This window comes from Rutidosis leptorrhynchoides, chromosome 6 (genome assembly GCF_046630445.1).
Source record: "Rutidosis leptorrhynchoides isolate AG116_Rl617_1_P2 chromosome 6, CSIRO_AGI_Rlap_v1, whole genome shotgun sequence".
Classification (NCBI taxonomy): domain Eukaryota; kingdom Viridiplantae; phylum Streptophyta; class Magnoliopsida; order Asterales; family Asteraceae; genus Rutidosis; species Rutidosis leptorrhynchoides.
This window is the reverse complement of record NC_092338.1, coordinates 165,631,029-165,655,705: the sequence shown is the minus strand read 5'-3', so window position 1 is coordinate 165,655,705 and position 24,677 is coordinate 165,631,029. Positions and strand designations below refer to the sequence as shown.

General features: G+C 35.7%; 2 protein-coding genes across 2 annotated transcripts; both read right to left on the bottom strand.

Annotated features, from left to right (window-relative positions):
* Positions 1-15,367: 15,367 nt before the first annotated feature.
* LOC139854229 (uncharacterized) lies at positions 15,368-16,314 on the bottom strand. Its single transcript, XM_071843546.1, has 2 exons — positions 16,242-16,314; positions 15,368-16,143 (listed from the first exon to the last, which is right to left on the bottom strand). The coding sequence occupies exons 1-2, from the start codon at positions 16,312-16,314 to the stop codon at positions 15,368-15,370; spliced, it is 849 nt and encodes a 282-aa protein (XP_071699647.1).
* An 822-nt stretch (positions 16,315-17,136) lies between these two features.
* LOC139854228 (uncharacterized) lies at positions 17,137-18,987 on the bottom strand. Its single transcript, XM_071843544.1, has 5 exons — positions 18,913-18,987; positions 18,289-18,813; positions 18,075-18,179; positions 17,514-17,652; positions 17,137-17,366 (listed from the first exon to the last, which is right to left on the bottom strand). Exons 1-5 carry the CDS (start codon positions 18,985-18,987, stop codon positions 17,137-17,139), a joined length of 1,074 nt encoding a protein of 357 aa, XP_071699645.1.
* Between the last annotated feature and the right edge of the window lie 5,690 nt (positions 18,988-24,677).

The window sequence follows — 24,677 nt, the reverse complement described above, 5'->3', positions numbered from 1 at the left end:
AGGTGTGACTTTCAACATCACTCGGTCACCTAATTGGAATTCGCGATCTTTACGCTTAAGGTCGGCATAGCTCTTTTAATGATCATGGGCCGTCTTGAGCCTCGCTTGAATTTGGACAATCTTCTCGGTTGTTTCATGGACGAGTTCGGGTCTGGTGAGTTTCTTTTCACCTACTTCGGCCCAACAGATAGGAGAATGACATCTGCGGCCATACAAGGATTCGAAGGGTGTGGCCTTAATGCTTGCATGATAGCTATTGTTGTAAGAGAATTCGGCCAACGGTAAATGCTTTTCCCAAGCCTTTCCGAAATTAATTACACAAGCACGCAACATGTCCTCCAGGGTTTGAATCGTGCATTTGCTCTGTCCGTCAGTTTGCGGGTGATACGCAGTAGTGTGCTGCTGGGAGATAGAAGTGTAGAAGACCCAGCAAAGGAGGATGAGCTGGGAGATATAACTGATAATGACTATACTGTTGCTGCTGATTATACTGTCTGGGGTAGTGGCAACTCAACGTTTGTGCTATCACTAATACTAGCAGGCATTCGCACTCACTTTGATAGGACACTGGGTGATCTCCATTTCTATGAACCAGTGGGTCCTTCTGGCACAGCAGAGCTACCGTATCAATGAAATGTCCCGTTCATATTGATTATAAACGTTCCATATTAATTGATTTCGTTGCGAGGTTTTGACCTCTATATGAGACATTTTTCAAAGACTGCATTCATTTTTAAAACAACCATAACCTTTATTTTATCAATAAAAGTTTTAAAAACATTACGTAGATTATCAAATAATGAAAATCTAAAATATACTGTTTACACACGACCATTACATAATGGTTTACAATAGAAATATATTACATCGACATATGTTTCTTGGATGCAGTTTTTACACAATATCATACAAACATGGACTCCAAATCTTGTCCTTATTTTAGTATGCAACAGCGGAAGCTCTTAGTATTCACCTGAGAATAAACATGCTTTAAACGTCAACAAAAATGTTGGTGAGTTATAGGTTTAACCTATATATATCAAATCGTAACAATAGACCACAAGATTTCATATTTCAATACACATCCCATACATAGAGATAAAAATCATTCATATGGTGAACACCTGGTAACCGACATTAACAAGATGCATATATAAGAATATCCCCATCATTCCGGGACACCCTTCGGATATGATATAAATTTCGAAGTACTAAAGCATCCGATACTTTGGATGGGGTTTGTTAGGCCCAATAGATCTATCTTTAGGATTCGCGTCAATTAGGGTGTCTGTTCCCTAATTCTTAGATTACCAGACTTAATAAAAAGGGGCATATTCGATTTCGATAATTCAACCATAGAATGTAGTTTCACGTACTTGTGTCTATTTTGTAAATCATTTATAAAACCTGCATGTATTCTCATTCCAAAAATATTAGATTTTAAAAGTGGGACAATAACTCACTTTCACAGATATTTCCTTCCTCGGAAATAAGACTTGGCCACGGATCGATTCACGAACCTATACAAATATGTACATATATATATATATATATATATATATATATATATATATATATATATATATATATATATATATATATATATATATATATATATATATATATATATATATATCAAAGTATGATCAAAATATAATTACAACCATTTTTATTACGTTTTTAAGATTTGAGTGTATTAAGTCAGCTGTCCTCGTTAATAACCTACAACTAGTTGTCCATAGTTAGATGTACAGAAATAAATCGATATATATTATCTTGAATCAATCCACGACCCAGTGTATACACATCTCAGGCTAGATCACAACTCAAAGTATATATATTTTTGGAATCAACCTCAACCCTGTATAGCTAACTCCAACATTACTGCATATAGAGTGTCTATGGTTGTTCCAAATAATATATATACATGGGTCGATATGATATGTCAAAACATTTGCATACGTGTCTATGGTATCCCAAGATTACATAATATATTAGAATACATATATAATATAATAGAAGTTAGCTAGGATATGATTTGTATAGATTTGTTAAACATTTCCCGTAGCTAAAAAGATCAAAAATATCCAATCTTGTTTTACCCATAACTTCTTCATTTTAAATCCATTTTGAGTGAATCAAATTGCTATGGTTTCATATTGAACTCTATTTTATGAATCTAAATAGAAAAAGTATATTTTTATAGTTGGAAATATAAGTTACAAGTCATTTTTGTAAAGGTAGTCATTTCAGTCGAAAGAACGACGTCTAGATGACCATTTTAGAAAACATACTTCCACTTTGAGTTTAACCTTGATTTTTGGATATAGTTTCATGTTCATATGAAAAATCATTTTCCCAGAAGAACAACTTTTAAATCAAAGTTTATCATAGTTTTTAATTATCCAAACCAAAACAGCCCCCGGTTTCACTACGACGGCGTATATCTGATTTTATGGTGTTCATCGTGTTTCCAGGTTTTAAATCATTAAGTTAGCATATCATATAGATATAGAACATGTGTTTAGTTGATTTTAAAAGTCAAGTTAGAAGGAATAACTTTTGTTTGCGAACAAGTTTAGAATTAACTAAACTATGTTCTAGTGATTACAAGTTTAAACCTTCAAATAAGATAGCTTTATATGTATGAATCGAATGATGTTATGAACATCATTACTACCTCAAGTTTTCTGAATAAAACTACTGGAAATGAGAAAAATGGATCTAGCTTCAAAGGATCCTTGGATGGCTTGAAAGTTCTTGAAGTAGAATCATGACACGAAAACAGTTCAAGTAAGATTTTCACTCGAAATAAGATTGTTATAGTTGTAGAAATTGAATCAAAGTTTGAATATGAATATTACCTTGAATTAGAAAGATAACCTACTGAAAATAACAAAGGTTCCTTGATCTTAGATGATTACTTGGAATGGATTAGAAAGCTTGGAAGTAGATTTGCAAACTTGGAAGTATTCTTGATTTTTATGAAACTATACTTATGGAATTTATGAATAACACTTAGAACTTGAAGATAGAACATGAGAGAGATCACTTAGATGAAGAAAATTAAAGAATGAAAGTGTTTGTAGGTGTTTTTGGTCGTTGGTATATGGATTAGATATAAAGGATATGTAATTTTATTTTCATGTAAATAAGTCATGAATGATTACTCATATTTTAATAATTTTATGAGATATTTCATGCTAGTTGCCAAATGATGGTTCCCACATGTGTTAGGTGACTTACATGGGCTGCTAAGAGCTGATCATTGGAGTGTATATACCAATAGTACATATATCTAAAAGCTGTGTATTGTACGAGTACGAATACGGGTGCATACGAGTAGAATTGTTGATGAAACTGAACGAGGATGTAATTGTAAGCATTTTTGTTAAGTAGAAGTATTTTGATATGTGTCTTGAATTCTTTCAAAAGTGTAAGAATACATATCAAAACAAAACATGTATATACATTCTAATGGAGTCGTTAAGTCTTCGTTAGTCGTTACATGTAAGTGTTGTTTTGAAACCTTTAAGTTAACGATCTCAATTAATGTTGTTAACCCAATGTTTATTATATCAAATGAGATGTTAAATTATTATATTATCATGATATTATGATGTATGAATATCTCTTAATATGATATATATACATTAAAATATCGTTACAACGATAATCGTTACATATAAGTCTCGTTTCGTAATTCTTGAGTTAGTAGTCTTGTTTTTACATATGTAGTTCATTGTTAACATACTTAATGATATATTTAAATATCATTTTATCATGTTAAATATAGTGTATGAATATCTTAATATGATACATATGTATTTAGTAGACGTTATCATAACGATAATCGTTATATATATCATTTTGAGTTTCTTAACTTAGTAATCTCATTTCTTATGTATATCACACATTGTTAATATATTTAGTGAGATAATTACTCATCATAATCTCATTTCAACCATATATATATGTCTATATATACCACAACATGTAGTTTTTATAAATTTGTAACGTTCGTGAATCGCCGGTCAACTTGGGTGATCAATTGTCTATATGAAACTTATTTTATTTAATCAAGTCTTAAAAAGTTTGATTGCTTAACATGTTGGAAACATTTAGTCATGTAAATATCAATCTCAATTAATATATATAAACATGGAAAAGTTCGGGTCACTACAGTACCTACCCGTTAAATAAATTTCGTCCCGAAATTTTAAGCTGTTGAAGGTGTTGACGAATCTTCTGGAAATAGATGCGGGTATTTCTTCTTCATCTGATCTTCAGGCTACCAGGTGAACTCGGGTCCTCTACGAGTATTCCATCGAACCTTAACAATCGGTATCTTGTTTTGCTTAAGTCTCTTAACCTCACGGTCCATTATTTCGACTGGTTCTTCAATGAATTGAAGTTTTTCATTGATTTGAATTTCGTCCAAAGGAATAGTGAGATCTTCTTTAGCAAAACATTTCTTCAAATTTGAGACGTGGAAAGTGTTGTGTACAGCCGCGAGTTGTTGAGGTAGCTTCAGTTGGTAAGCTACTGGTCCGACACGATCTATAATCTTGAATGGTCCAATGTACCTTGGATTTAGTTTCCCTCGTTTACCAAATCGAACAACGCCTTTCCAAGGTGAAACCTTAAGCATGACCATTTCTCCAATTTCAAACTCTATATCTTTTCTTTTACTGTCCGCGTAGCTCTTTTGTCGACTCTGGGCAGTTTTCAGTCGTTGTTGAATTTGGATGATTTTCTCGGTAGTTTCTTGTATTATCTCCGGACCCGTAATCTGTCTATCCCCTACTTCATTCCAACAAATTGGAGACCTGCACTTTCTACCATAAAGTGCCTCAAATGGCGCCCTCTCAATACTAGAATGATAACTGTTGTTGTAGGAAAATTCTGCTAACGGTAGGTGTCGATCCCAACTGTTTCCGAAATCAATAACACATGCTCGTAGCATGTCTTCAAGCGTTTGTATCGTCCTTTCGCTCTGTCCATCATTTTGTGGATGATAGGCAGTACTCATGTCTTGACGAGTCCCCAATGCTTGTTGCAACGTCTGCCAGAACCTTGAAACAAATCTACCATCCCTATCAGAGATAATAGAGATGGGTATTCCATGTCTGGAGACAACCTCCTTCAAATACAATCACGCCAACTTCTCCATTTTGTCATCTTCTCTCATTGACAGGAAGTGTGCTGACTTGGTGAGACGATCAACTATTACCCAAATAGTATCATAACCACTTGCAGTCCTTGGCAATTTAGTAATGAAATCCATGGTAATGTTTTCCCATTTCCATTCCGGGATTTCAGGTTGTTGTAGTAGACCTGATGGTTTTTGATGTTCAGCTTTGACCTTAGAACACGTCAAATATTCTCCTACATATTTAGCAATATCGACTTTCATACCCGGCCACCAAAAGTGTTTCTTGAGATCTTTATACATCTTCCCCGCTCCAGGATGTATTGAATATCTGGTTTTATGTGCTTCTTTAAGTACCATTTCTCTCACATCTCCAAACCTTGGTACCCAAATTCTATCAGCCCTATATCGGGTTCCGTCTTCCCAAATATTAATATGTTTCTCTGATCCTTTGGGTATCTCATTCTTCAACTTTCCTTCTTTTACAACCCCTGTTGTCCTCCTTTATTTGAGTAGTAAGGTTAGTACGAATAATTATATTCATAGCTTTTACCCGTATAGGTTCTCTGTCCTTTCTACTCAAAGCGTCAGCTACCACATTTACCTTCCCCGGGTGGTATCGAATCTCAAAATCATAATCATTCAATAGTTTAATCCACCTGCGTTGTCTCATATTCAGTTGCTTCTGATTAAATATATGTTGGAGACTTTTGTGGTCGGTATATATAATACTTTTGACCCCATATAAATAATGCCTCCAAGTCTTTAATGCAAAAACAACAGCACCCAATTCCAAATCATGAGTTGTATAATTTTGCTCGTGAATCTTCAATTGTCTAGACGCATAAGCAATCACCTTTGTTCGTTGCATTAATACACAATCGAGACCTTGCTTTGATGCGTCACAATAAATCACAAAATCATCATTCCCTTTAGGCAATGACAATATAGGTGCCGTAGTTAACTTTTTCTTCAATAACTGAAACGCCTTCTCTTGTTCATCCTTCCATTCAAATTTCTTCCCTTTATGCGTTAATGCAGTCAAGGGTTTTGCTATTTTGGAGAAATCTTGGATGAATCTTCTGTAGTAACCAGCCAATCCTAAAAATTGACGTATATGCTTCGGAGTTTTTGGGATTTCCCACTTTTCAACGGTTTCGATCTTTGCCGGGTCCACCTGGATACCTTCTTTCTTCACTATGTGACCGAGGAATTGAACTTCTTCCAACCAAAATGCACACTTTGAAAACTTAGCGTACAGTTTTTCTTTCCTCAATACTTCTAGCACTTTTCTCAAATGTTCTTCGTGCTCTTGATCATTCTTTGAGTAAATAAGTATGTCATCGATGAAAACAATGACAAACTTGTCAAGATATGGCCCACACACTCGGTTCATAAGGTCCATGAACACAGCTGGTGCGTTAGTCAATTCAAACGGCATAACCATAAACTCGTAATGACCATAACGCGTCCTAAAAGCAGTTTTTGGAATATCATCCTCCTTTACTCGCATTTGATGATATCCAGAACGTAAATCGATTTTTGAATAAACCGACGAGCCTTGTAGTTGATCAAATAAGTCGTCAATTCTCGGCAGTGGATAATGGTTTTTGATGGTAAGTTTATTCAACTCTCTGTAGTCGATACACAACCTAAATGTACCATCCTTCTTCTTGACAAACAAAACAGGAGCTCCCCATGGTGATGTGCTTGGTCGAATGAAACCACGTTCTAATAGTTCTTGCAGTTGGCTTTGCAGTTCTTTCATCTCGCTGGGTGCGAGTCTGTAAGGAGCACGAGCTATTGGTGCAGCTCCTGGTATAAGATCTATTTGAAATTCAACAGATCGATGTGGAGGTAGTCTTGGTAATTCTTTCGGAAATACATCGGGAAATTCTTTTGCGACAGGAATATCATTGATGCTCTTTTCTTCAGTTTATACTTTCTCGACGTGTGCTAGAACAGCATAGAAACCTTTTCTTATTAGTTTTTGTGCCTTCAAATTACTAATAAGATGTAGCTTCGTGTTGCCCTTTTCTCCGTACACCATTAAGGGTTCTCCTTCTTCTCGTACAATGCGAATTGCATTTTTGTAACATACGATCTCTGCTTTCATCTCTTTCAGCCAGTCCATGCCAACTATTATATCAAAACTCCCTAACTCTACTGGTATCAAATCAATCTTAAATATTTCACTACCCAGTTTAATTTCTCGATTCCAGCATATATAATCTGCTGAAATTAATTTACCGTTTGCTAATTCGAGTAAAAATTTACTATCCAATGGCATCAATAGACAACTTAATTTAGCACAAAAATCTCTACTCATATAGCTTCTATTCGCACCCGAATCAAATAAAACGTAAGCAGATTTATTATCAATAAGAAAAGTACCCGTAACAAGCTCCGGGTCTTCCTGTGCCTCTGCCGCATTAATATTGAAAACTCTTCCGCGGCCTTGTCCATTCGTGTTCTCCTGGTTCGGGCAATTTCTAATAATGTGGCTCGGTTTTCCACATTTATAACAAACTACATTGGCATAACTTGCTCTGACACTACTTGCTCCGCCATTACTCGTTCCGACACCATTTGTTCCTGTCGTTCTGTTAACCCCTGGTCCATAGACCTCACACTTCGCAGCGCTATGACCATTTCTTTTACACTTGTTGCAAAATTTGGTGTAAAACCCCGAGTGATACTTTTCACACCTTTGGCATAGCTGCTTCTGATTGTTGTTGTTGTTGTTGTTGCGGTTGTTATTGTTGTTGGGATGCTTGTTGTAGTTCTTGTTGTTGTTGTTGTTGTGCCGTTTGTTGTAGTTGCGATTGATGTTACGATTGTTGGGATAGTTGTTGTTGTTTTGGTGACTCTTATCACCGTTTTTCTCCCACTTTTTTTTGACTAACTTCATGTTGGCCTCTTCGGCCGCCTGTTCTTTAATTCTTCCCTCAATCTGGTTCACTAGTTTGTGAGCCATTCTACATGCCTTTTGTATGGAGGCAGGCTCGTGTGAACTTATATCTTCTTGGATTCTCTCCGGTAACCCTTTCACAAACGTGTCGATCTTCACTTCCTCATCTTCGAACGCTCTCGGACATAATAGGCACAATTATGTGAATCGTCTTTCGTACGAAGTAATATCGAATCCCTGTGTTCGTGACCCTCTAAGTTCTGACTTGAGCTTATTGACCTCGGTTCTGGGATGGTACTTCTCGTTCATCAAGTGCTTGAATGCTGACCACGGTAGCGCGTAAGCAGCATCTTGTCCCACTTGCTCTAGATAGGTATTCCACCATGTTAACGCAATACCTGTGAAGGTATGCGTAGCGTACTTTACTTTGTCTCCTTCAGCACACTTACTTATGGCAAACACCGATTCAACTTTCTCGGTCCACCATTTCAATCCGATTGGTCCTTCGGTCCCATCAAATTCTGAAGGTTTGCAGGCAGTGAATTCCTTGTAGGAGCATCCTACACGATTTCTTGCGCCATTGGCTGTATTGCTAGATTCAGAGTTATTGTTGGTATGTAGCGCGGCCTGTACTCCGGCTATGTTTGAAGCAAGAAAGGCACGAAATTCCCCTTCGCTCATATTCAAGGTGTGTCGAGGAATCGGTGCCATTTCCTTCAAAATAGTCAAATGAAACAATTTAATCATACAGAATATTAAGAGTAGTCAATAGTATCTCGTAGCATAATATGAATTCATTTATAAAAGCTTTTTCTTCATATTAGCATTTTTTAAGTTTAAATTCGGGTACTACCTGCCCGTTAAGTTCATACTTAGCAGCTAATATACAATTCAACTACTACAATTCCATATAAAAAACTGATTATAATAATATATCACATACAAATATTCTTCAAACTTACAACTTCGCTATATTACATATAACATGAAATATAGTACACTATGATACATGACAGTTTTGAAGATAAATCTAGTTAATACGCAAGTTGTTCAGCAAAGGAAATAAAGACACGTAATTCATAAGTCCAGAAACAAGTCATGCATTCTGGTTTTACTAAGATGACTTCTCATCCTTGGCCTTGTGGAAAATAACCGTTATGACCATTAGCTAGGCAGCATGTTGTAATGTCGTCAAAAGGACGAGGGTTTCGTAATGTCCAACAGCCCCGTAATAATCTAAAAACCTTGTTTCTCACCCCAACTACTGAATCCGTCACTTGTGGGAAAGTTTTATTTAAAAGCTGCAATCCGATGTTCTTTTTCTCACTTTGGTAAGAAGCGAACATCACTAACCCGTAAGCATAACATGCTTCTTTATGTTGCATGTTAGAAGCTCTTTCTAATTCACAAAATCCTATGTTGGGATATGTTGAGTCAAAATAGGTTCTTAACCCGTAGCGTAAAATTGCATTTGGGTTCCCCGCATTTAACGCTTTTAAGAAAACACGGCGTAACTTAAAGTATCCCCAATGTGATATACCCCACCTATCAAAGGAAAGCCTTTTATAAACTAAGGCATTTCTGGAAAGTCTTTCAAATGTTTGACAAGTTAATTTCGCCATAACTAAATGTGCTGATGAATTCTGACCGACTCTAGACAAGATTTCCTCAATCATATCCTCTGGTAGGTCTTCTAAAATATTTGGTTGTCTACCCTTAACGTCCATTTTTTTTATACTGTAAAATAGACAAGGATTAGATTCGTAAAAACAAATAATAAAAGTAATTTTTACATAGAACATAAAAGTACAAGTACATTACAATACATTTATTACACAACATGCTCACACCCCTCTAATCTGAATCACTGGTTTCTTCTTCTTAGGACTTGGTTCTTTTACCTAATCTTCTAGGGATATATGATGTTCCTCTAATACGAGTCGTCATTTTCCACATTGGTTTAGAAAAACCTGGTGGTTTAGAGGTTCCCGGGTTATTGTCACGATATTGAAAATACGGGTGTTGACGGTACATATAAAGTTCATCGGGGTCGGAATCAGATTTCTCTATTTTGATGCCTTTTCCCTTATTATTTTCTTTTGCCTCATTAAATTGGGTCGGGGTAATTTCTATAACATCATCGGAATCCTCATCAGGATCCGATTCATCGGAAAATTAGTAATTTTCCCAATATTTTGCTTCCTTAGCGTAAACACCATTGACCATTATTAACTTTGGTCCATTGGTTGAGGATTTTCTTTTATTTGACCGGTTTTCTGTGGTTTCTACTATTCCCCCCTCCGGAACCTCTTCTTCTTCCGGTTCCTCTTCTTCTGGTTCCTCTTCTTCTGGTTCCTCTTCTTCCGGTTCCGTTTCCTCTTCTTCCGGTTCTTCGGGAACTTGTGAATCTTGCCAATATATATTCGACTCTTCGTTATTATTAGGTGAGTCAATGGGATTTGTGCTAGAGGTAGACATCTATCACACAATATCAAACATGTTAGGAGATTAATATATCTCATAATATTTACATGTTAATAATATATAGTTTCCAACAAAAATGTTAAGCAATCATTTTTAAAGAAAACACGGTCGAAGTCCAGACTCACTAATGCATCCTAACAAACTCGATAAGACACACTAATGCAAATTTTCTGGTTCTCTAAGACCAACGCTCGGATACCAACTGAAATGTCCCGTTCATATTGATTATAAATGTTCCATATTAATTGATTTCGTTGCGAGGTTTTGACCTCTATATGAGACGTTTTTCAAAGACTGCATTCATTTTTAAAACAACCATAACCTTTATTTTATCAATAAAGGTTTTAAAAACATTACGTAGATTATCAAATAATGATAATCTAAAATATACTGTTTACACACGACCATTACATAATGGTTTGCAATATAATTACATCGACATATGTTTCTTGAATACAGTTTTTACACAATATCATACAAACATGGACTCCAAATCTTGTCCTTATTTTAGTATGCAACAACGGAAGCTCTTAGTATTCACCTGAGAATAAACATGCTTTAAACGTCAACAAAAATGTTGGTGAGTTATATGTTTTACCTATATATATCAAATCGTAACAATAGACCACAAGATTTCATATTTCAATACACATCTCATGCATAGAGATAAAAATCATTCATATGGTGAACACCTGGTAACCGACATTAACAAGATGCATATATAAGAATATCCCCATCATTCCGGGACACCCTTCGGATATGATATAAATTTCAAAGTACTAAAGCATCCAGTACTTTAGATGGGGTTTATTAGGCCCAATAGATCTATCTTTAGGATTCACGTCAATTAGGGTGTCTGTTCCCTAATTCTTAGATTACCAGACTTAATAAAAAAGGGCATATTCGATTTCGATAATTCAACCATAGAATATAGTTTCACGTACTTGTGTCTATTTTGTAAATCATTTATAAAACCTGCATGTATTCTCATCCCAAAAATATTAGATTTTAAAAGTGGGACTATAACTCACTTTCACAGATATTTCCTTCCTCAGAAATAAGACTTGACCATGGATCGATTCACGAACCTATACAAATATGTACATATATATATATATCAAAGTATGATCAAAATATAATTACAACCATTTTTATTATGTTTTAAAGATTTGAGTTTATTAAGTCAGCTGTCCTCGTTAATAACCTATAACTAGTTGTCCACAGTTAGATGTACAGAAATAATCGATATATGTTATCTTGAATCAATTCACGACCCAGTGTATACACGTCTCAGGCTAGATCACAACTCAAAGTATATATATTTTTGGAATCAACCTCAACCCTGTATAGCTAACTCCAACATTACTGCATATAGAGTGTCTATGGTTGTTCCAAATAATATATATACATGGGTTGATATGATATGTCAAAACATTTGCATACGTGTCTATGGTATCCCAAGATTACATAATATATTAGAATACATGTATAATACAATAGAAGTTAGCTAGGATATGATTTGTATAAATTTGTTAAACATTTTCCGTAGCTAAAAAGATCAAAAATATCCAATCTTGTTTTACCCATAACTTCTTCATTTTAAATCCGTTTTGAGTGAATCAAATTGCTATGGTTTCATATTGAACTCTATTTTATGAATCTAAATAGAAAAAGTATATTTTTATAGTCGGAAATATAAGTTACAAGTCATTTTTGTAAAGGTAGTCATTTCAGTCGAAAGAACGACGTCTAGATGACCATTTCTGGATAAAACTACTGGAAATGAGAAAAATGGATCTAGCTTCAAAGGATCCTTGGATGGCTTGAAAGTTCTTGAAGCAGAATCATGACACGAAAACAGTTCAAGTAAGATTTTCACTCGAAATAAGATTGTTATAGTTGTAGAAATTGAATCAAAGTTTGAATATGAATATTACCTTGAATTAGAAAGATAAACTACTGTAAATAACAAAGGTTCCTTGATCTTAGATGATTACTTGGAATGGATTAGAAAGCTTGGAAGTAGATTTGCAAACTTGGAAGTATTCTTGATTTTTATGAAACTATACTTATGGAATTTATGAAGAACACTTAGAACTTGAAGATAGAACTTGAGAGAGATCACTTAGATGAAGAAAATTAAAGAATGAAAGTGTTTGTAGGTGTTTTTGGTCGTTGGTATATGGATTAGATATAAAGGATAAGTAATTTTGTTTTCATGTAAATAAGTCATGAATGATTACTCATATTTTTGTAATTTTATGAGATATTTCATGCTAGTTGCCAAATGATGGTTCCCACATGTGTTAGGTAACTCACATGGGCTACTAAGAGCTGATCATTGGAGTGTATATACCAATAGTACATACATATAAAAGCTGTGTATTGTATGAGTACGAATACGGGTGCATACGAGTAGAATTGTTGATGAAACTGAATGAGGATGTAATTGTAAGCATTTTTGTTAAGTAGAAGTATTTTGATATGTGTCTTGAAGTCTTTCAAAAGTGTAAGAATACATATCAAAACACAACATGTATATACATTCTAATGGAGTCGTTAAGTCTTCATTAGTCGTTACATGTAAGTGTTGTTTTGAAACCTTTAAGTTAACGATCTCAATTAATGTTGTTAACCCAATGTTTATTATATAAAATGAGATGTTAAATTATTATATTATCATGATATTATGATGTATGAATATCTCTTAATATGATATATACATTAAAATATCGTTACAACGATAATCGTTACATATAAGTCTCGTTTCGTAATTCTTGAGTTAGTAGTCTTGTTTTTACATATGTAGTTCATTGTTAACACACTTAATAATATATTTAAATATCATTTTATCATGTTAAATATAGTGTATCAATATCTTAATATGATACATATGTATTTAGTAGACGTTATTATAACGATAATCGTTATATATATCATTTCGAGTTTCTTAACGTAGTAATCTCATTTCTTATGTATATCACACATTGTTAATATATTTAGTGAGATACTTACTCATCATAATCTCATGTCAACCATATATATATATGTCTATATATACCACAACATGTAGTTTTTACAAATTTGTAACGTTCGTGAATCACCGGTCAACTTGGGTGATCAATTGTCTATATGAAACTTATTTCATTTAATCAAGTCTTAACAAGTTTGATTGCTTAACACGTTGGAAATATTTAGTCATGTAAATATCAATCTCAATTAATATATATAAACATGGAAAAGTTCGGGTCACTACAATCAATATCCTTCATCTTTCCTAAAGAAAAATGATAAGCATACTAAATGGGAAGATGAACCAGTTGCACACAAAAAGCTTGATCCTAGAAAACTGAATCTAGATGAAAGGGAGGCTTATAGGCTTGAGATTTCTGTTGATGAACTGCTTAGCATACATGTAGCGGAGAGAACAGAGAGAATTCACCATATTAGAATGCTGTATAATCCCTTGATCAACAATTCTATATTGATGCTATGGATTGCAACATTGTTATTGGTGTGTTCTTAAAGAATAATGGCCAAAGACTCCAAAATGATGAGGAGAAGGCACTCTTTTATGAGGCTGTGCAACTGGGTATGGACTTACAACAATATTGCAATGCCATGACTACTGATGAAGGCAAACAATTGATAGCAGCTGCAAAATCCCTGAAAATCACAATCAATGATTATATTACAAGTGTTCAACTGGAACAACAAACAAGGGATGATGCTGAATATGCTGAAAGATTAAGGCTTAGGGTACAAGAAGCTAAACTCGCTGCTGATAGAAAACAAGAAGCTGAATCACTCAAATTAGCAAAAGACATAGTTAAAGCTCAGGAGAAAGTTTTTGATAAGCTTGAGGCTGCTGAGAAGATGCCTATGGAAGCTCCACAAGAAACTGAAAGAACAAGAGAACGATCTGATAATTTCTCCAAGAGCAGATATATTGATGTAATGACCAGAAGAGCCAACCCTGGTAAGATCATCAAGGTTCATAAAGGAACAAAAAGGGCCTTCAGTATCAGCAGGGATAATAATATCTATGAGAAGGTAGATTACAAAAATATGAGAACTTTTGGATTTAGTAAATGGATGGAGATGCTGCAGTACTTCATCGGTAAAGGTCAAAGTAATCTCAAAGATACACTGGAACTTGAGTTACAAGACCTATTCGATAAAGCAGTCAAGTATGGAAATGCACCAGTGATAAATGTAGAAGAAGTACTGGCTCAAAAGCCTAAAAGAAAGAAATCCATTGTGCTGGCCCACACAGAAGAGATCCAATCATTCTACCTCCTCAAATTCCTGTATTCGATATGAAAGACTTGCCTGAGCTGTTCCCTGAAGCCTGGGAAGCTGCTAAAGTAAAAGAAGAAGAGCTATCTGATGAAGAAAAGGAAAAGCAAAAAGATAAAGATAGATAGCCTTCTGTTGTTGAAGTTGTATCTTTTGTTATTTTACATTTCATTATACTTCACTGTAATTACTGTATATATTTCATATAATGAATGTGAAATGAGTTAATCTTAAAAAATCATATCAATTTATAAGATATAGATGACTTAACAAAAGATCTCAAAATAAACCTAAAAGGGGCAAATTTGATTGCCTGTTTTCATTAGGTCCCTTAGTGCTGGCTTTAGTGTTTTCACTTTTTTGGGTAAAGGGTTACCCCGACAAATATTATTAAATAATAAAAGAATGATTACAATACGAAACAGCTGCTACCAGAGAACCTGGCAGCCCAGCAAAACAACCAACTAGCTAAGCAACATTGAAAAAACGCTGATAACTAGACTCAACACCCGATAAAACATTTACACGAGCTGCCAGTCAACCTTCAACCTTTCAACATAAGAAGAGGGTTTAAATTTAATCGTCATTAACTTTAGCCTGATATTAGAAACAATCACCTCAAACACTTGATCTGGCGTACGATGGACCCTCCTGAATATACGATAATTCCTTTCCTGCCAAATCACATAGACAGTCGCAGCAAAACAAAGTTTAGCCACAATACAACGGGCTGAGTTCCTGCCAGCAAATTGCGACATATACACCAATATACTCTTCCACTTGTAGCTGCCGATAGGAATTCGAACCTTGTCCAATACCTTATCCCAAACGTTAGAAGAATATGCACATTCAAAAAACAAGTGATCATGTGAATCCATACATTGCTTGCATAGGGCACAAATGAGAACTGGATTGGAGCGCAACTCCCAAGGCTTCAGTCTATCATGAGTCTTTAACCTTTCACCCACTAAAAGCCACAACAAGAACGCATGTCTAGAGATACATTGGGGGAACCAAACAACCTTGAACCATGGAATATTCAACATTATTGGCCGAATTGTGTCCCAGACTATACTAACCGAACAACCATTAACGTTGTAGTGAACATCAACCCGACCCAACAAATTCGGAACATCAGATAAAGTTGGGAAATCAATATGCTGCAAAGCCGCATACTTATGCAACCAAGAAGCTGGCCAACTCTGCCCGAAACACGAAACCATATCACAAACCTTGGCCGACATTGTGAAACCAGCCTCTGTGATAATGCCACCCGAGATTATATTAGCCAAAGGACCTATACCATTATAAACATCATACCAAGTCGAGGCTAACTTCCCATCACCAAGCTGAAAAACAAAATGATTACGAACCACTTGACGGATTTGCAATAACTTTCTCCAACTCCAGGATGAATCAGGTTTGGCAGAGAGAACCCAGATATTAGAGTTAGATAATTTGTATTCATGTATCTAGCACACCTATAACGACTCTTTATATGACAGAAGCCTCCAAAGATGAGTAGCAATTAACGCCACGTTCCAATATTTCAACCGTTTTATGCCTAGACCACCTTCATCCTTCGATAAACACACATCATCCCATTTCACCTTGGCTTTGCCCGCTTTATATTCCCCTTGACACCATAAAAAACCGCGCAATAGTTTTTCTATCACAGGAAGGATAAAAACGGAACACCAGTAAACTTGCATCGATATAAGAACCGAATTAGTAAGCTGCACTCTACCGGTAAATGAAAGAAATTTGTTCTTCCAATCACTGATTTTGGACCGAACTCTATCCACAAGCAACTTACAATCACGATACACAAGCCTGGAGGAGACCAAAGGCACCCCAAGATAACGGATTGGGAGAGACCCTTCATCAAAAGGCAATAACATCAAGATCTGAGACTTGACCACCGGGTTAACTTTGGAGAAAAATGCCATACTCTTAGCCATACTTGGCGCAAGACCTGAGCATCGAGTAAACTCATTGATAGAGTCACAAATAAGCTTTACCGTGGCTACATTCCCATATGAAAAGAGAAAAAGACCATCTGCGAAACATAAGTTAACAATATTCAACTTTTCACATTTAGGGTGAAATTTAAAGACATCCGACCTGGCTACATTTCGATGAAGCATAAGAGTAAGGACTTCCATGACAAGCGTAAATAAGTAAGTAGACATAGGATCCCCTTGTCTAAGCCCTCGCCTCCCTTTAAAAAATCGTGCAGTTGTCCATTGATACACACAGAATATGATGTAGAAGAAACACATGACATAATTCATCTAACCATCTTCATAAGATGCCCGAAACAAATTAGAGATGCTTCAAGGAAATTCCAGTCAACCGTGTCATACGCTTTCTGAATGTCAACCTTAATAGCACACCTCAGCGTACCACGATCTATGTGGTAATTCCTCATAATTTCTTGAGTAAGCATAATATTATCAGCAATTCTCCTACCCGGGATAAAAGCTGATTGATTCAAACTAACCACATCTACCAAGCTCTCTTTTATCCCAACCGTGATAATTTTACTAATACATTTGTATATGACATTACATCACAAAATAGGTCTATAATCATTAACCAAATTAGGCGACTGTACCTTGGGAAGAAGAGCAATAATCGTATTATTAACCTATTTCAACAACTGACCATTGATGAATAAATCTTTAACTGCCTTCACAATATTACAGCTAACAATATCCCATGACTCCTTAAAGAAACAGGAAGTGTAGCCATCAAGACCCGGCGACTTATTATTACCAATACTAAAAATAGCAGATTTAATCTCCTATTCGGTCACCGGACGGATCATGTTGGCACTATGCAGATTACTGATGCGTCTTGTAAATAGTGAACCCGGGTCCCTAACCTCCTCGCAAAAAGTAGGCTCGCCCAAAAATCTTTCATAATACGAGACAAACACTTGCGCGACATCTGGACCTTCAACTAGATGGCCATTTGAGTCCAAGTTAGCATCGATGCGGCTTCTATTTTATCTACCTTTTACTACCTTATGAAAATAAGCAGAATTACTGTCTCCCACTCGAAGCCACTCAATTTTAGATTTTTACTTTAGAAGACTCTCTTCCTCCAAACCATAGTGTTATAATTTTTTAGAGCCAAACTTGTCTTCTCACGAAGGAAAACAGAACTTGGGTCTCCATCAAGGTCTTTTTGCGCACCATCAAGTTAAGCCCGAAGCTGAATAACTTTTTTGTGAATATCTCCCCTGTGCCACATCAATTTACGAATCGTTTTCTTTAACATTTGTAATTTTTTGACCACCAGATACATGTTATGACTACTAACATCATGCTGCCATATATCACGAACAGTATCTAGAAACTCAGCATGTTCCATGATATAGTTACTTATTTTTAAAAAGTTTCGGCTTGCTTTCAAAAGAGGTTGGGATTTTTAACACCGTCGGACAATGATCAGAAATCCCGTAAGGATGGAAAATAACATAAGAATTAGTGAAATTACTAATAAAATGGTCATTCGCCATAACCCTATCAATCTTCTTCAAAATCCCCGTGTTTGAGTTCGGCCTTTGGTTCCAAGTGAACTGAAAACCAGAGTGATTAATATCCACAATATTGATACTATCAACACAATCACGAAACTCCCGCATAGCTAATGTACATCTGGACGATTCAGCAGATGACTCCTCAACATCCAACGAAACATTAAAATCACCCATAATCACCCACAAAAACGCACCAATACAATTTTTATGTTTTTCTAAATCATTCCATAGCACTCGCCTAATAATATAAGCATTATTCGCACAGACGAAAGAAATATAGAACTTACAATCATTATTAGCCGAGTGAACCAGACAGTGGACAACTTGATCTGACATAGAGATCACCATCAACTGAACCACACATGGATCCCAATCGATAATAATTCGAGTACCACTACGACAACAACTCGTATTCGAAGTCTAGTTCCAAGATGGGAACACATAATTACAAATGCCATTAAGACGCGCAATAGACACATGCGATTCAAGAATAACACAAACACAAAGCTTATTACTAACCATAACTTCGCGAACCTCGTCTTGTTTCGGGGTGAGATTCATTCCCCTTATATTCCATGAGCCAAGACTAATCATTGGAAACCGTCAATAACGGAAGTCCTTGCCCCCTCAGTATATTTCGTTGTGGTAATAAAATCAGCAGTCTCATCCACAGTTAACTCAACATCACTGTCTTCATCCACCAAATTAAAAGCCTTTTTAGGTTGAGAATCTATATCATCCATGTTTTCTCCTAACGAAGCAAAAGCATTGCTCATATGCACCATGTTCGAGCTTGTGCTAGCCCCAGATCCATCATCTGCCTTGTTATTACCATTATCCTTCTGAGGACCAGCAGGCTGCTGCACCTTCTCGTCAACCTTTTTCAATTTTGGGCGATAAACAAAATTTTGTTTACCCCTACCCACATGAACACTCCCCTGGACCACCCGTTTTGAACCATCTGTATTACCCCTTTTCTTATTTTTATTAACTACCACAAAGCCATCATCCACCTTTTGTTCCTTCACTGATTCTTTTGGTTCAACATGAATAACTTTCGGGCATTAACTATCTTTGTGACCAAACACCTTACAACATGAACAATGTGACGACCCGGAAATTTCTGACCAAATTTAAACTTAATCTTAATATGATTTCGACATGATAAACAGAGTCTGTAATGTTGAGTCTAAAAAAAATTGAACTATTTCATAAATTCATTTGACCTTTGACTGTTTTCGACGATTCACGAACGATTAACTGTAAACAGATACATATATATTTAAATATATATATAATAATAATTTGAAATATTATAATATGATTTAATTGTTGGAAATAAATATGTAAAATAATATGCGATGTAATGAAAACTATTATTATAAATAAATAAATAAATAAATATATATATATATATATATATATATATATATATATATATATATATATATATATATATATATATATATATATATATAATTATGTATATATATATTACTAGTAAATATATAAAATTATATTAAATCTAATGGTTTAAAAATATATAACATATTTATTTTAGCAGTTAAACTTGCTATTTAAAAACCGTTTCTATATAGAAAGAAATTATATTAAAAATAAATGATTTCAAGCATTGATATCGGGCAAAAAGTCACGTTTTTACCCCCTAAATCAGGCCCTTAAACAATAAAGATTAAAACTTTGTTGGCAAAATTATCGCTTTTTCATTTGATTTTGTAGATTAAGTAATTACAAAGGCGATACAAAAAGAATCAAGTAAAACGAAGTTAAAACAAAGATTCTAGAGCGAAAACGGTGAAAGACAAGAAATTAAGTTACGATCCAGTGAATCAAGGCCTGACCAGCACACCATACGGCCTGCCATAGGCCCTGCCATACGGCCTGCCTGTATGGATACGGCCTGCCAGATACGCCCCACCAAGTGCCTTCACCATACGGCCTGCCTTGCATACGCCCTGCCATACGGCCTGCCAAGCGTATTTGGCCAAATTCTGGTCTATTTAAGGGCTTTTCTCCATTCATTCCAAGACACACTCAACATACAATTCAATTTATATTTTCAATATTTTAGTTAGTTTTTAGTAGTAGTTAGCTTAGCTTTTATTTTCCGGAGGATATCCCGGCAAGTCCCTGCGATCCCGGGCAGATTACTTCGGCCTTTTCAGGTTTTTATCCGAAACGCTTGTCTTTTGTATTAAACATGTATTCTTATCTTTTATGTTTAATAATGCGTTCCGATATTGCCATGATAACTTAATTTATCTGTATGTTTCCATGATAGAAGTTTGGGTTAGCGTAATTATGTTAATATAGTACGGTTACTGTTATAATATTGAACTAGGGAGTATGATAGATTTGTATGCTAGCATCTTAAGGATTGACCAACTTAGGTTGTGATCAGGACTTATCCACCTATATGAAATTAGCTACTTTATAGGATTAAGACCCCTGGTTATACTGTATCTGAAGATTCTATGAACTCGGTATGGCCGGAGTTCCCGAGAGGCATTTAATGTACTTTTAGGACACGGAACCTAGGAATTGAGACATGAATGACCTAGTATGCCTATTGACTGTTTTGAAGAGACCTCCTAGGAACTGTTAAGATCTAGTTGGTGCCTTTACTATATGACCTAAGCCTATTGCATGTTCTTGTCTGATTGTTGCCCTAAGTCTTAGTCATAACTACTGTTTAGGTACTTATTAGGTTTCTATCTGCTTTACTATCAGTATATTAACTGTAATGCTATATAATGTTTGATTTGTTGTGATCTCACTAGTATGATGAAATGGTTGTTAGTTTTCAATTAAGGTTTTGCCAACTTAAACCGACGGACTCCTTCCGTTTGTGACCAGTGTTCAATCAACACGGCACATTGTTATTCAGTTATCTAAAATGATAACGAGGGTTAGGATTAGAGCTTAAATTACTAATAGACCTAGTACTCTACTGAGGATAACCTCCGAGGTATTGTTACACTTCAGTTATACGACCAAGTGACATACTTCTTACTGCTCAAAGAGAACTCCGAGAGTTCAGAGATAAGTAGGTCTGTGTAATTGGCTCATCCAACCAGATCAACATCAATCCAAGCATAGTCTTAACATAAGCATAATTACCTTTCCCTAACCCAATACTGATATCTTGGTCAACATTTCCCTGATCTGCATACTCCGGATATCCTTCCACTTTATTTACATTTCTGCATTTAGGAACTTTAGCTAAAATCAACTACTGTCTTCTATCCATGTAATTTAACTAAAAGACAATTATCCCCTTGATCTTCAATTCGTTAATCAGCATAAAATTCGACACTAGGTTAACTTACACCTTAGAAAGTAAAAGTAAATTTAGGCCCCGCAAAATATAAATAAACGAAGACACTGTGTGTTACCGAATCGGGCACCCTGCGACCTAACGACACCGCAGAAATAAAACCGTCCGTTAGTGGCATATCATTGTTGTTCTATCTTCTTGGCGCCGCTGCCGGGGATCGAATATTTTGATCGAGAAAGATTTTAAATAGACAAAGTATTGTTTGGTGGTGTCTAAGAAAGACAATTATACACGGACTTGGTTATTGGATTTTCCGAACAGTCTCCAATTATATTGGAAGCAAAAGGATCCTGCCTCTCCGTAGTCGGCCTAGCCACCTCGATACAAGTAATCTGTGAGAAGTCCTATCAGTTAAAATATCCGATCTGGTTAGCGACCGAATTTCGAGAATAATTGTTTTTATTAAATTATCGATCCTTTTAGTAAATTAATATTTTCTAAAAGTTACTTTTAAGTCTTTTTATTAACAGAAAATCTAAAAAATAAAAAAAATGGAACAACAAGACACCCTTGCTTCTATGCATAAGTCATGCTTAGAGGAAAGAGGAGGACCAATCACCTTAGGAACCGAAGGAACTCCTGAAATCAGTTCGCACATGATTAAACTAGTCAGTATGATCTGTAAATTTCAAGGATTACTGACTGACGATCCTAACTTTCACATAAACAAATTTATCAGTCTGGTTGACTCTTTTAAGAAGGAATCACACGAGAAAAATATTTTAAAACTTCATCTTTTTCAATATTCACTTTCTGCACACGCTTCAGCATGGTTTGACGCACTTAATCTGAATTCAATTCATACATGGGAGGATTTAGCCACTAAATTTCTAAAAAAATTTTATCCACCCTCCCTACAAACCTGTTTAAGAAATGACATCACTAACTTTTCTCAAAAAGAAAATGAGTCATTGTGTCTAGCATGGAATAGAGTAAAGATGATGCTTAAAAGATGTCCGAATCATTCGTTAAATCGGGCAGACATAATCTGCACGCTTTACAATGGTTTGACCAAGGATGATAAGTCTCTCCTAGACATGGCTTCGCAAGGCAATTTCATGTCTCGAACGGCGGATGAAGCATGAGATCTCTTGGATATGATAGCTGCACAACAGGAAGATTGGAACAATGAAGCTGTTGAGAAGGATGATGTCTTCGCTCATACGGTAAAAATGATGGAAACCAGGTTACAAGATCTCACCCTCACTCTTCAAAGTTTACAAATTCCTAATAACTCCGATGCTACTAGAACCAATCTCACTCTTCAAAGTTTACAAATTCCTAATAACTCCGATGCTACTAGAACCAATCTAAGGTATCCTTACCCTAGATGGGCACACAAACAGCAAAATAGCTCGGATCATAATATAATTTTTCCATTGCACATACCTACTCTCCACTCTAAGGAAATTTTAGCTGAATTTATGAAAAAACAATACATGATAAACCTTCAAGTCATAGAAAGCCAGAACAAGTTCGACACTTTGATAAAGACTTTTGAAGAATTGATCACTAATTTTCAGCTTACGCTTAAACGATTAACCACTAAAATTGATATAGAGTGTAGTGAGTTTGATGCCCTAGTAATTACTAGAGGAGGAAAAGAAACAACTGTTAACATACCCATACAAGATTTTTCTGATAAGGAACCTGTGCAAATTGACCCAGTCGTCAATCCACCGGAACCTATCTCTCCTAAGGCCCCGGACATTATTCCGCACGCCCGCATACCTTTCCCAGGTAGGCTTAGGAAGGAAAAACAAGAAGCACAATTTGCTAAGTATTGGGATATTATAAAGAATTTGCATTTGAATGTACGTCTAGTAGATGCTTTAGTAGAGATGCCAAACTGCGCTAAATTTTTCAAAGAACTGCTTTCAAACAAAGAGAGATTAAGAGAGATAGTTAGCTTGCCCTTAAGTGAAGAATGCTCGTTAGTGTTACAACATGGAATTCCCCCTAAGTTAGGAGATACAGGAAGATTTACGGTACCTTGCTACTTGCAAGATGTCCAAATTAACAATGCGTTAGCAGACTTAGGATCCAGTGTAAACCTAATGCCCTCTTCATTATTCAAGAAGCTAGGTTTAAATGACTTAAGGCTAACCAGAATGACTATCCAACTCGCGGACAGATCAGTTAAGATTCCTAGGGGAATATCTGAAGATGTCCTAGTTAGAGTGGATAAGTTCGCATTTCCCGTTGATTTCGTCATTATGGATATTGAGGAAGACACGAAGGTCCCACTCATTCTTGGCAGACCATTCCTGAATGCTGCCAAGGCCGTAATTGACGTTCACGAGAAATCATTAAAGTTAAGGGTTGGAGGAGAAGAAATCACATTCAATGTTGATAGCCTCATGAACCATCCTAAGGAAGAGGATATGAATCTCTCTGATTCTTTTCAAGAACTCTTCAATGAATACCTGGAAGAGACTATGGCTATTTGCAGTCAAGATCAAATTTTTAAGGATCTGTTCTTTACACCTCCTGAAGGAAATCTCGACAACCATTCAGCCATAGACCTTAGTCATCCCATATCTCCCCTCTCTGAAAGTAACTTTCTTGGCAATACTATTCAAATAGCACCTCTAGGACAAGGCATTCCTTTACCTCTATTAAGGAGAAGACCGAATGAAGAGACAGATTTCATTCCGGTATATCAGGAACCCCAGTCAAGGGAAGACTGTGAGGAATTTCCCGAACCTACCTTCGAAACTAAAGAAGAAGTTTCTGAAGAGGAAGCATTAAGAAGGACAATTTCCAGAAATGAAGAACAGATAGCATCAGTGACCGCTACTAAAGAATCAGAATTCCAGGAGAAGTACGACTCGTTAGACCGTAAGGAGATAGCTAGGATGAAGCCATCTATCGAGGAGCCTCCGGAATTGGAATTGAATAAGTTACCCGACAATCTGGAGTATGC